This window comes from Schistocerca americana, chromosome 6, assembly GCF_021461395.2.
Source record: "Schistocerca americana isolate TAMUIC-IGC-003095 chromosome 6, iqSchAmer2.1, whole genome shotgun sequence".
NCBI classification, from domain to species: domain Eukaryota; kingdom Metazoa; phylum Arthropoda; class Insecta; order Orthoptera; family Acrididae; genus Schistocerca; species Schistocerca americana.
Genome location: NC_060124.1, coordinates 197,064,448 through 197,079,258, shown reverse-complemented (window position 1 = coordinate 197,079,258; position 14,811 = coordinate 197,064,448). Strand labels below are relative to the sequence as shown.

Genomic DNA, 14,811 nt, shown 5'->3' with positions numbered 1-14,811 from the left:
CATTATCAGGAGAAAGAAAACTGGCATTCTACAGATCGGAGTGTGGAATGTCAGATCCCTTAATCGGGCAGGTAGGTTAGAAAATTTAAAAAGGGAAATGGATAGGTTAAAGTTAGATATAGTGGGAATTAGTGAAGTTCGGTGGCAGGAGGAACAAGACTTTTGGTCAGGTGATTACAGGGTTATAAACACAAAATCAAATAGGGGTAATGCAGGAGTAGGTTTAATAATGAATAAAAAAATAGGAGTTCGGGTTAGCTACTACAAACAGCATACTGAACGCATTATTGCGGCCAAGATAGACACAAAGCCCATGCCTACTACAGTAGTACAAGTTTATATGCCAACTAGCTCTGCAGATGATGAAGAAATAGATGAAATGTATGACGAGATAAAAGAAATTATTCAGGCAGTGAAGGGAGACGAAAATTTAATAGTCATGGGTGACTGGAATTCGTCAGTAGGAAAAGGGAGAGAAGGAAACATAGTAGGTGAATATGGATTGGGGGGAAGGAATGAGAGAGGAAGCCGCCTTGTAGAATTTTGCACAGAGCATAACTTAATCATAGCTAACACTTGGTTCAAGAATCATAAAAGAAGGTTGTATACCTGGAAGAATCCTGGAGATACTAAAAGGTATCAGATAGATTATATAATGGAAAGACAGAGATTTAGGAACCAGGTTTTAAATTGTAAGACATTTCCTGGGGCAGATGTGGATTCTGACCACAATCTATTGGTTATGAACTGCAGATTGAAACTGAAGAAACTGCAAAAAGGTGGGAATTTAAGGAGATGGGACCTGGATAAACTGAAAGAACCAGAGGCTGTAGAGAGTTTCAGGGAGAGCATAAGGGAACAATTGAAAGGAATGGGGGAAAGAAATACAGTAGAAGAAGAATGGGTAGCTCTGAGGGATGAAGTAGTGAAGGCAGCAGACGATCAAGTAGGTAAAAAGACGAGGGCTAATAGAAATCCTTGGGTAACAGAAGAAATATTGAATTTAATTGATGAAAGGAGAAAATATAAAAATGCAGTAAATGAAGCAGGCAAAAAGGAATACAAACGTCTCAAAAATGATATCGTCAGGAAGTGCAAAATGGCTAAGCAGGGATGGCTAGAGGACAAATGTAAGGATGTAGAGGCTTATCTCACTAGGGGTAAGATAAATACTGCCTACAGGAAAATTAAAGAGACCTTTGGAGAGAAGAGACCCACTTGTATGAATATCAAGAGCTCAGATGGCAACCCAGTTCTAAGCAAAGAAGGGAAGGCAGAAAGGTGGAAGGAGTATATAGAGGGTTTATACAAGGGCGATGTACTTGAGGACAATATTATGGAAATGGAAGAGGATGTAGATGAAGACAAAATGGGAGATAAGATACTGCGTGAAGAGTTTGACAGAGCACTGAAAGACCTGAGTCGAAACAAGGCCCCGGGAGTAGACAACATTCCATTAGAACTACTGATGGCCTCGGGAGAGCCAGTCATGACAAAACTCTACCATCTGGTGAGCACGATGTATGAGACAGGCGAAATACCCTCAGACTTCAAGAAGAATATAATAATTCCAATCCCAAAGAAAGCAGGTGTTGACAGATGTGAAAATTACCGAACTATCAGTTTAATAAGTCACAGCTGCAAAATACTAACGCGAATTCTTTACAGACGAACGGAAAAACTGGCAGAAGCCGACCTCGGGGAAGATCAGTTTGGATTCCGTAGAAATGTTGGAACACATGAGGCAATACTGACCTTACGACTTATCGTAGAAGAAAGATTAAGAAAAGGCAAACCTACGTTTCTAGCATTTGTAGACTTAGAGAAAGCTTTTGACAATGTTAACTGGAATACTCTCTTTCAAATTCTGAAGGTGGCAGGGGTAAAATACAGGGAGCGAAAGGCTATTTACAATTTTTACAGAAACCAGATGGCAGTTATAAGAGTCGAGGGCATGAAAGGGAAGCAGTGGTTGGGAAAGGAGTGAGACAGGGTTGTAGCCTTTCCCCGATGTTATTCAATCTGTATATTGAGCAAGCAGTAAAGGAAACAAAAGAAAAATTCGGAGTAGGTATTAAAATTCATGGAGAAGAAGTAAAAACTTTGAGGTTCGCCAATGACATTGTAATTCTGTCAGAGACAGCAAAGGACTTGGAAGAGCAGTTGAACGGAATGGACAGTGTCTTGAAAGGAGGATATAAGATGAACATCAACAAAAGCAAAACGAGGATAATGGAATGTAGTCAAATTAAGTCGGGTGATGCTGAGGGAATTAGATTAGGAAATGAGACACTTAAAGCAGTAAAGGAGTTTTGCTATTTAGGGAGTAAAATAACCGATGATGGTCGAAGTAGAGAGGATATAAAATGTAGACTGGCAATGGCAAGGAAAGCGTTTCTCAAGAAGAGAAATTTGTTAACATTGAGTATAGATTTAAGTGTCAGGAAGCCGTTTCTGAAAGTATTTGTATGGAGTGTAGCCATGTATGGAAGTGAAACATGGATGATAACTAGTTTGGACAAGAAGAGAATAGAAGCTTTCGAAATGTGGTGCTACAGAAGAATAGAGATGGGGGATGCGCTCTTGAACTAATTCATAGAGTTGAATCTTTCAAAGGAGTGAACAATCAGTGATTCAGAAAAAAAGAACGGTAGCTCCAAACGTTTCCCACGGCAGAGAGAGAGAGAGAGACGGAGCATATCAGCAGCGCCTCTGCTGGTCAGAGCACAGTGCACGCCACACAACACAGCCAGCGCCGGCCTCTGCCCTGCTTCTACCTTGGCTGCCTGCATTGTGCAGTGCCCCATTGGATTTTGTGTTTCACATATGGCGTGATGTCCATGTGCGTCGTCTGCCGCGCGCAGTGTCTGGCGCAGAGAGCCACCTAGCGGATAACATAGGAACTACTTGCAACAACCTGCTCGCAAGGGAACGGACGATTTGTTTCGGAGCGGGTGAGTTCACCGCTCCCCCCACCCTCGGAACTCGCCCGCTCAACGCTCACCCCACCGTCTCGACTCTAGCCAGAGCGTTGAGCAAAGCGACTCAGGTGTCACTCTGGTCTCTGCGGTCTCAACTCACGCAGTAATACAGCTCGCGGCTCGACCCGCTCGACTCAGCGCCTCTGCATCGGAGTTCGTCCCTACTGGATATTGTTCTTCGTAGTAATACCGCTATGTATATTACATTATTATGTTATGTATGCATCAATTGTTTTTATTTTATTTTTATTTGTTTAAACTGATTAGATTAGATTCCTGATGACTCCTCTTACTATAGGATTTTTATTATGGACACTCGAATTTACGCTTTAATTACGAGCAAACTGATAAACGTATCGCAAAATGTGATACACCAATATTTTCCTTGTTTTATTCTGCGTAAGGCTATATGCAGCACTTTCGTTTTACAGTCAAATTTATATTTTTTTTTCTTATTCTGGTACGGATTTTGCGATTTTAGGCGTCTTCGGAAGGAAACGTTCACTTTAAAAATATATGGCTTGTGATGAATTTGTATGAGGTTAATGAAATTTTAATACATTATAGCCAAATATATTGTAAATGTAAATCTCAAGTTACAACATTTTCCGATCACCCAAAAAACCACGATAGTGCAAAATAAATCAATAATCAAAAACTTTGTCATATCGTGGAAATTTCAATAAACAATACAAAATTCTTACTCACTATCTGTGTTACTTAAAAATAGGATCAAATAAGATCAAAATACAGGTGTAGTACTGGAATAAACCAAGTTTAAAGGACAATGTGCCTTCCATTTATTTTCTATTGTAAATGAGTGGTGAGTCATGAAAAAGAGCTAATTCATTTCAGGGAGTGAACAGTTCTGATCCAATCTCTGAAAAGAACAGTTTTGCCCATCTCTACAGAAGAATGCTGAAGATAAGATGGGTAGATCACGTAACTAATGAGGAGGTATTGAGTAGGATTGGGGAGAAGAGGAGTTTGTGGCACAGCTTGACTAGAGGAAGGGATCGGTTGGTAGGACATGTTTTGAGGCATCGAGGGATCACAAATTTAGCATTGGAGGGCACCGTGGAGGGTAAAAATCATAGAGGGAGACCAAGAGATGAATACACTAAGCAGATTCAGAAGGATGTAGGTTGCAGTAGGTACTGGGAGATGAAGAGGCTTGCACAGGATAGAGTAGCATGGAGAGCTGCATCAAACCAGTCTCAGGACTGAAGACCACAACAACAACAACAATTAAAAACTTGGTTTCAGATAAAGCACAGTTTAAACAGAGTTTGAAATACTTTTTAATAAGCAATTCCTGCTCTATAGATGAATATCTTAACAGGGACAGTTAGACTAGCTTAAGTTTTGATAGCACTTGGTCGCAACAGTCAAGATTAGGTATTTTGCACATAATAAATTTTTTTATTATTATTACAGTACTGTAAAAAGGAAAGTTGCTACTCACCAAATAGTGGAGATGATGAGTCGCAGATAGGCATAACAAAAAGACTGTCACGAAGGCATTTTTTTGTTGTGCCTCTCTGCAAGTCAGCATCTCCTCTATATGGCGAGTAGCAACTTTTCTTTTCACAGTCTTGTTACACTCCATCCTGGGTTTGCCATTGTTTGATTTTATTATTATTATCTGATTCTGACAGTGTATTGATTCTGTAAATATTAGTATTTCCAGTTCAATGTAATGTATTCGCTTATCTTGACAATCTCCTGACAAATGATCAGGGAAGTGAGTATTATATTCAAATGTTCTAGGTTTTTTATGTTATACTTTCTGACATATTCCACACCCACAAGAATCATCTCATTTTTTGGTCCATGGAATGAAGACTGAATCTCCTCTAATCTCTATCAAATGTCTTCACTTCAAGGGCCACTGTGGAGGCATTTGGAACTTAATGCAGGACATTGACATAAAGACTGCTGATCAGGAACTTTACTCCACCAGTTTTCTTCCCCTTGCCAGCCAAATACTGTTAGCGGAATTTTTCTGTCACCAGTATTCAAATTGTCTTACCTTCGAGTTGAGTACCACCGCAAAGTCGTGCATAATCAACATGGACTATGAGGTGGGTTATACTAAACAATGACTTTTTTGGAAGTAATGAGACACACGTTGTATAAAGCTGATAAAGATACGAAGAAAATAAAGGAGACTGGAGATGATGGATAGTACTTCAGTAGAAATAGTTCAAGCTAAAGGAAAAGTGATATGAAAGAAACTTACAACATTGTTTACAGAATGTCTGGAGAGGTAGGCAGTTACCCAAAACTGGACAATGGTGTGAATATTCTACTTTGCGAGAAAGCAGACAGACAAGGTATGTAAAACTGCAAACCTATCAGTCTCCTCTTCATACTGTACAAGAAATTCATTAAAATTACCACAAACTGCTTAGTGGAAATCATCAATCACAGGCACAAGTTGGATGCAGAAGTGGATACAATACAATGGATTACTTGCATGGGGGATGTTGTAGAACAGAACGGTGAGTATGAATTACCAAATGCGGCAGAATCTGACCGAGTTGCAGGAAAAACTGAACTAATATCCCTTTTACATAAGCCATTGATTCAAACATATTACTTCACTGAAGAATATTTACATAAACACTACCGATTCAATCTGACTTCATCACGACAGAGAAAAGTTCAGAACTGGAAGAAGCTATGCAAGGAGATTCCATACATCTAAAACTACAGTTAACAGTCCTACAAGACCTTTACAGATCAAGGAACAGGGAAAATGAAAAGGAATATGTGTTAATGAAAACTATGTGAACCAACTTCATTACAGATTTTGGTACCACAGATGCTTAGTAGAGATAAATATCAACAGCCAGCCTAATGGTCTAGGGATAAAACGAGTGCCTGGAAACTGATAGGTTATTGGATCGAATCCTGGACAGACCACAGAATATTTAAGTCTGCCTAACATAGCTTGTGCCTCCCAATGATGTGATGATGTGAAGATTAGCCAGCAGTGATATATGGTTCAGATCCTATATTGAATTTTAAGTCTCCTTACCCTGAGTAGACTACTGTGGAAGGACATGGATGCACATGTCGCCAAAGTACCAATTGCAAGACTTCCACCAGGTCACTGCACCATACAGAATTATCATTATTAATAGTCAATAGAAAAGCTCAATATCGCAGGTTTCTTTAGTGGAAATACACACATTCACACATAGAGCCTCACACACCCAAACATACATGCACATTACCATGGCAAGATGGATGGTTGATTATTGATAACAGCTGCCTGGGCAAAAAAGGGGTGGGGAGGGGTAGGGAAGGACATACAAGGCGAGGAGGGGCTAGAAGGATAATGGGAGGCAGGTTTTTGAACAGATGACTCAGCAGCTGCACAACAAACAAAATGATTTCAGAGGGTAGAACATATTAAGAGGTAGGGAGAGGGAAGGAGAGGAAGGTGGAGGTGAGGAGGGAGATAGGGATGGGAGAGAGAAAGTGAGAGGACTGGAAAAGGGGAAAGAGAAGGGAAGCAGGTAGGGAAGGACCCCTCTCTCCCTCCTTCTATCCTTCCCTGCCTCCTTCCCCTCTCCTCTTCCTTTTCTGGATCTTTCTCTTTCTCTCTTTCCTCCCAGTCTCCCTCTTCATCTCCACCTTCCTCTCTTTTCCTCCTCCTCCCCCCCCCCCCCCCCTGTTCCCCCCTCCCTCACCCTACCTCTTACATGTTTTACTTTCTAACTGCTTTTGCCTTCTTATGCAGCCACTGAGTCATTGGTGGAAAGACTTGCCTCACACTATCCCACACCCCCTCTTGAGTTCTTCCCTACCTCCTCGCCACCTCCACTGGCCCAGGCAATTGTTATCAATAACGAACAGTCAGTCTCACCATGGTCATGGGTATGTGTTTGTGCGTGTGTGTGTGTGTGTGTGTGTGTGTGTGTGTGTGTGTGTGTGTGGGCACTCACGTGCGTTTGTTACACCCATTACAATTTAGATAAATTATTTACTAATTTCATTATCCATACAAAAAATGGGGCTCACACGTATACATATTTTATTGTACCTCAGTTACATATAAGAAAGCATAAAATAGTATTTACCATAAGTGATTTCAATTCTGATTCTGCTGCCTTGCCATTGTACAGGCGGAAATGATTACATGCTTTTAGGTTTATAGCAATTGCGGAATCTGGATAATTTTGCAGATAAATAGTAAGAACTTCTTGTGACATATCATAATAATCCAGCTTGTAATAGCAAAGAGATATATACACATTCAGTGCCAAGTACTCCCTGAGAAAGAGAAAATGTTATAAATGCTGCATGTTATTCACTAACATGTACTGTATAACTTATGAAAAACATCACTCCAATAGTGAAATCAAATTTTTCTAAGTTACATCACACTCATTTGAAAAACTGCTCAACATTGGGGTAATTATTTCTCAAGATAAAAGAATGAATTACGAAGATAACAAATGGTGAAATGCAAAGAATATGAAACACAGAATAAAATCCACACATAAATTTTAACATACAATCTCAGACAAAAAGTGTTAATTTTACATTTTGACCTATTTTGCATTAGAGAATCTTAATGTATTCATAGACAAAAGGGGTAAAATAAGAGAAATCAAAGTTTCCTAAACAGACATATAACAATGGTAAAAGAATAAATGCTGAAAGTTAAGTTTTGAAAATAAAAATTATGATTCTGTATAACATAACATAAAAAATATGTCAGATATGTTCAGAGCATAGGTACAACATGGCTCAACTTTTCACTGCATAGAATGTTATGATCTGCTGAATAATCTCAGCTGGTGATTGTCAAAGTGCATGGGCAAACACATTATCACCACTGGTCATACTATGACTGGTATTCAATCTGACTTTAATGTTTTACATAACAAACAGAAAAGCTTCCAAATTAATGTATTGGAAAAAACCGAAATCTTTATCAAACTGAAAAATAATTGTAATAACTCCTTCAATGGAGAAGATGAATTTCATCATCAGTACCAACATTGAATTTTTAAAGACTTGCTATAACAGACAACATTGTGATGATATCCAGTCTTGCTTGCTGCAGATGATGAAATCTGTACAACCTGCTGATACTAACTCAAGCTGGTGGCTCCCAGTGCACTGAAAAATGGTGGACTGCCTTCACCACTGCCCATTCTACGACATACTATATGTTGATTGAATGCCTGAACAGTGGGACATCTGCTGATGTCATCATCAACAGCTGCCACCTGCTCATTATATCTAGTTTCATCCACATCTACATACATACTCTGCAGTACATCACAGAGGGTGCCACATACCACTACTAGTTATATCCTTTCCTGTCCCATTACAAATAGAGTGAGGGAAAAATGACTATCTAAAAGTCTCTGTAGAAGTCCTAATTTCTCACATCTTATCTTTATGGTCCTTCCACAAATTGCACATCAGCGGCAGTATAACCACTCTGCAGTCAGTCTCAAATATAGCTCCTCTGTACTTCCACAATAGTGCCACATGTAAAGTGCATCATCTTCCCTCCACGGATTCCCATTTGAGTTCATGAAGCATCTCCTTAATGCTTGCATGCTGACCAAACCCACCAGTTACAAATCTAGCAGCAGGCCCATGAACTGCTTCAATGTCTTTCTTTAATATGATCTGGTAGGGATCCTAAGCACTCAAACAGTACTCAAGTATGGTTTTCACTAGTGTTCTAAATGCTGTCTCTTATATGAATGATCAACACTTTCTCAAAATTCTTCCAATAAAACAAAAGTTGAACATTCACCTTCCCTACTACCAATCTCATGTCCTCATTCCATTTCATATCACTTTGTAACATTACGCCTAGTTATTTAATTGACGTGTTTCCTTTGCATCCCATTAAGTTCTCATCCTTTGTACTCTCATGTATACATTATATTACTAATAATCTTTCGAACATATCATATCTGTTTATTTTAGTATTTAATTAGTTCACACACTTAAATTCAAAAGTTGATCAGAGCACTACATTTTTATATCAGTTTACTAAAATGACTGTTACATATAACTGACAGATGTGTGAAATTCACTTTTCACAATTCTTTCTGATATTTAATTACTCACAGAAAATATTTGATTTTCAAGGTATGTCACCACCACCTTCATCAGTAACCAGATTCATAACCGTTACTCATTATTTAATTATCACATTAAACCAATTGAAGTCACAACTACACATCCCCTGTGTTGCTACCGTATAAGGTAATAAGATTTCTTGTTCCCCAATTGTATGTAATAGGCTTATGTTCATGTCTCACATTTTACAAAATAATGGAAAGTTCAGGACGGAATAACAACAATATGGAAAGTATAAATTGCTTCCCAGCACACAGAGGAGTCATTGAGTCACATGTATAGACAATGAAAAAGACTATTAAAATGTTAAGTTTTTGGAGAAAGTCCTTCTTCCAAAAGAGAAAACATACATTTATTCATACAAGGTGACCAGTATGTATGAGCGGTACTTGTGTGAATGTGCGTGTGTTTTCTGTTTCAGAAGAAGGGCTTTGTCCAAAAGCTTAAATATTTTACCTGTCTTCTACACTGTGCCTGTCTACAACTCAATGCTTTGCCTATGTGGTGATTAATAATCTATTCTTTCCCTACTGTTGAAATTATGAAATACCTTTATTTTTATTTTCCAGGTGAAGCTTGATGTTAGCTGTAAACCCAAAACCAGTTATATGTGCAAATAAAATAAAATGCGACTAAGATTGTGAATTCTGCAATTTATTTACATGTCAGGGTCATTAATCACCTTCAAATGTCAAAGTGATCTCATTCAATACAAATGGAATAGTTCAGTCAGTCACAAGACTGGGATGCCGTCAGACCTAGTAGTGACCTTAGACTTGACAGATGAGTAAATGATGGGAAGATGTGTGATACCAGCTCACTTTGACTGCATCCAGTTTACAGGTGTCCAATTCTTGGGACATTCCTTTTCCAAAGCTGTGCTGGCAAGGCTTTTCAAACACCAGCATTTCAAATGTGTACTCTGAGCATCTTAATTTAAGCATCAAAACACTGAGGAATGTGCTGGCATAGACCATCAACAACTGTTCAGCAGGCTTACCATCCACAACTGCCTCCATGCTATGAGGTACAAAAGGCATTTATGTGCCTCTGTTTACCACAGGTCTCTGGGTGCAGAGATCAGCATTGGCATAAAATATAGCCATTGTTTTAAGCTGGGAAAATATCAACTGGACTTGTGACTTGCAGAGCTTATTTGTAAACACTAATGACAGAGTATGGCTATGCCAAAAAACCACATGAGATAGCGTAGCCAGTTTTCTATCAGCGCATGGGTCAGGGGGCATGTGGAGATATTTTCTGGTGAGGAGGTGTATAGATTCAGATTCAGATTCTTTATTAGTCATTCAGCATTGTTACATGCAATAGACTTCGTCAGTTCACTTGACCTATTAATTTTACAAAAAATTTTTTTACATATTTAAGTTGATATTGGGCATTTCTAAATATTCTTCTAATGAATAGAATGGATTAGTTAACAAGAAGTTATGAACATTGTCTTTAAATAATTTGTCAGGCTTGATTGACCCATTTTTAGACAATTTGTTATATATTTTAATTGCCATATACTTATGACTATTGTTAGTTTTAGCTAATCTATTTTGTGGCAACAGCAGAGAAGTACACGTTCTTGTATAGTAGCCATGTCTTTCATTTGTTACACTTAAATTAGGTAATTCAGCAAGTATGTACACTCCTGGAAATGGAAAAAAGAACACATTGACACCGGTGTGTCAGACCCACCATACTTGCTCCGAACACTGCGAGAGGGCTGTACAAGCAATGATCACACGCACGGCACAGCGGACACACCAGGAACCGCGGTGTTGGCCGTCGAATGGCGCTAGCTGCGCAGCATTTGTGCACCGCCGCCGTCAGTGTCAGCCACTTTGCCGTGGCATACGGAGCTCCATCGCAGTCTTTAACACTGGTAGCATGCCGCGACAGCGTGGACGTGAACCGTATGTGCAGTTGACGGACTTTGAGCGAGGGCGTATAGTGGGCATGCGGGAGGCCGGGTGGACGTACCGCCGAATTGCTCAACACGTGGGGCGTGAGGTCTCCACAGTACATCGATGTTGTCGCCAGTGGTCGGCGGAAGGTGCACGTGCCCGTCGACCTGGGACCGGACCGCAGCGACGCACGGATGCACGCCACGACCGTAGGATCCTACGCAGTGCCGTAGGGGACCGCACCGCCACTTCCCAGCAAATTAGGGACACTGTTGCTCCTGGGGTATAGGCGAGGACCATTCGCAACCGTCTCCATGAAGCTGGGCTACGGTCCCGCACACCGTTAGGCCGTCTTCCGCTCACGCCCCAACATCGTGCAGCCCGCCTCCAGTGGTGTCGCGACAGGCGTGAATGGAGGGACGAATGGAGACGTGTCGTCTTCAGCGATGAGAGTCGCTTCTGCCTTGGTGCCAATGATGGTCGTATGCCTGTTTGGCGCCGTGCAGGTGAGCGCCACAATCAGGACTGCATACGGCCGAGGCACACAGGGCCAACACCCGGCATCATGGTGTGGGGAGCGATCTCCTACACTGGCCGTACACCACTGGTGATCGTCGAGGGGACACTGAATAGTGCACGGTACATCCAAACCATCATCGAACCCATCGTTCTACCATTCCTAGACTGGCAAGGGAACTTGCTGTTCCAACAGGACAATGCACGTCCGCATGTATCCCGTGCCACCCAACGTGCTCTAGAAGGTGTAAGTCAACTACCCTGGCCAGCAAGATCTCCGGATCTGTCCCCCATTGAGCATGTTTGGGACTGGATGAAGCGTCGTCTCACGCGGTCTGCACGTCCAGCACGAACGCTGGTCCAACTGAGGCGCCAGGTGGAAATGGCATGGCAAGCCGTTCCACAGGACTACATCCAGCATCTCTATGATCGTCTCCATGGGAGAATAGCAGCCTGCATTGCTGCGAAAGGTGGATATACACTGTACTAGTGCCGACATTGTGCATGCTCTGTTGCCTGTGTCTATGTGCCTGTGGTTCTGTCAGTGTGATCATGTGATGTATCTGACCCCAGGAATGTGTCAATAAAGTTTCCCCTTCCTGGGACAATGAATTCACGGTGTTCTTATTTCAATTTCCAGGAGTGTAGTTAACACTGTCAAGAATATATAAATTAATTACTGTTAAAATTCTATATTTAGTGAACAATGGTTTACAATGTGTTCTATTATCTACCTTAGCCATTACTCTGATTGCTTTCTTCTGGATCACCATAATTTCATTTATTTTTCTGCTGTTTCCCCAGAGTATTAACCCATACCTTAAAACAGATTGAAAAAAGGCTAAGTACGCTGTCCTTACGTACTCAAATGTCACACAACACATCAGTCTCTTCAACAAATATATAACTCTTGACAACCTAACCACTATGTGATCAACATGAGAGTTCCATGTTAGACTGTTGTCAAGTACAATACCTAAAAACTTTGCCTTTTGTTTTTCTATTTTTGTAGTCTTTGATAGACTGAACCACATATTCTGGGTCTTTTCTTCATTTAATAGCAGACCATTGGCATTAAACCATGATGTTGCATTTTCTTTTGTCAATTTCATATCACTTACAAGGTTATCAAGTACATGGTTTACAGATAGAAAAGTTGTTTCATCTGCATACATATGTCTTTACATCTATATTTCCTGGTAAGTCATTTATGTGTATAAGGAAAAGAAGTGGTCCCAATTTAGATCCCTGTGGCACTCCATGTTGAACCTCGAGTATGTTTGACAGATGACTTCCTGAACTCACCACCTGGTTCCTTTTATTGAGGTATGCTTTAATGAGTTTTAAACTTTTATCACATATTCCATAGTACTCAAGTTTAGAGAGCAGAAGTGAGTGGTCAACACAGTCAAAAGCTTTGCTCAGATCACATAAGGTTACCTGTGCGTGCACATGGTCCTCAAATGCTGCTAGAATGTCTCTGACTAAGAGCTCTATGGCATGTATAGCTGACCTTCTTTTTCTGTAACCAAACTGTGATGCACTTAACATACCATTTAGTTCTAGGTACTCATATATCTGCTTATATATTATGCCTTCAAAGACTTTTCCTAGTACTGGAATTAGTGAAATTGGTCTGTAGTTTGCAGGATCTGATTTGACACCCTTCTTAAAGACTGGAGTTACCTTGGATAGTTTGAGAGGATCAGGAAAAAACCCTTCTATGAGACACAGGTTTACAGAATATGTTAATGGTGCTGCAATGTAATGTATGATTTCTTTCAATAGATTGTTTGACATATTAAAAATATCTGTACTGTATGAATTTTTCATTTCTTTGACTATTTTAAGAACTTCATGTTGGCATACCTCTTTGAAGTGTTTCAATGATGATCCGGCCCTATTATGATTTAGGTCTGCTCTCTTCAGATAATCTATACATGTTACATTGGGTTTACTGATCAGCTTTTTGATATCATCAGCACAGCTAACAAAATATTTATTGAATGTATCTGCTGGTATTGGGACTGTCTTGTCGAAGTTTCTGACTTCACCTTTAACAGTATTAATTACTGACCAGGCTGTTTTGCATTGGTTTTTACTATTTTTTATGAAATTTGTGTTGTATCTTAGTTTCGCTAATTGCAACTCTTTCTTATACAGTTTCTTAGTGATTTTTTTGAGATCCTTAATTTCATTAGAATTGTTTACTTTGGCAAGGCGCTTCAACAGCAGTAGCTTATTTTTTAGATTCTCCAGTTCTTTGGTGTACCAAAATTTACCTTTTCTTGTTTTATGGTATTTCTTTTGAACAAGATGGGCTTTTAAAATACCTGTTAAGTAATTGTGGAATGTTTCATAAACTGTTTGGGCACTGGAATCACAGTTTTGAAATAATTTGTCCCAGTTTGTTATGCTCAACTGGTGTGTTAGTTTTATGAGATTGTGTTTTGTTAATATTAAGGTATTAGATTTTGTTAACTTTTGTCCAGCCTTGCTCACATCCCCTTTTATAAAGTGTCTTAACTTTACTGTTAACATGGAGTGGTCTGAGAAAACAAACTCCTTTACCTTGGTGGAGTACATATCACGAGCACAGTTGACAAAAGCATTATCCAAGCACTTGGGATGGAAGGAATCTGTTACATTTGCCATCATCTTTTTCCAGTGAACAATACAGGAACCTATTGTTCAATCATGTGCATTGTCTCTCTGACTACAGTATTCTGTGGACAGCCTGCACCTTTAGCAAGATAAGGCACCACCCCATTGTTCTCAAAATGTGTCAGAATGGTCTGATTAAACATGCTATTGATTGGAGGAAGCTCATCTGAATCACTGAGTGAGATGCACATTTTGTATCAAGCTTTGACTGACTACTACCACCTGTGCAGCAGTTGAGGTGTCATTGACCAGGATGGCTCCACAGTACTTTTGATGTCTGAAGCCAGACAATTCCACATCACAACCATCATCAGTGTGAAAGGTGGTGTTACACACTTAAAGTAGGTTACTCTTGTTCAGTTTCTCACAAGTGTTTCCGTCTGTCCTCAAGAGACAACTGTTTACTGCTATAATTTTCAGTTAACAATTCATACTGGCCTTTTTTCCCATCTTATTCTGCTCTTTCCTCCCTGAACCTGTCCCTCTTTATCACAGTTTTCCTGAACCTGCTGCCACAGTTAAATGAACAACACAATAATTCTGTATGGAACCAATTTCCTCACCCTGCCTATTAAACTAGTATGGTCGGCAGCAATTTTTATTTCATTTTACAC

The 14,811-nt window shown here is 40.0% G+C and overlaps 1 protein-coding gene across 2 annotated transcripts in view; it reads right to left on the bottom strand.

The window, feature by feature from the left end:
* Positions 1 to 14,811, bottom strand: part of LOC124619520 (intraflagellar transport protein 56) — a 179,054-nt gene that overhangs the window by 76,695 nt on the left and 87,548 nt on the right. For both annotated transcript variants that reach the window (XM_047145967.1, XM_047145968.1), the window contains one exon: positions 7,073 to 7,265. In XM_047145967.1, the coding sequence (XP_047001923.1) occupies positions 7,073 to 7,265 (193 nt within the window). The remainder of the gene's footprint in view (positions 1 to 7,072; positions 7,266 to 14,811) is intronic.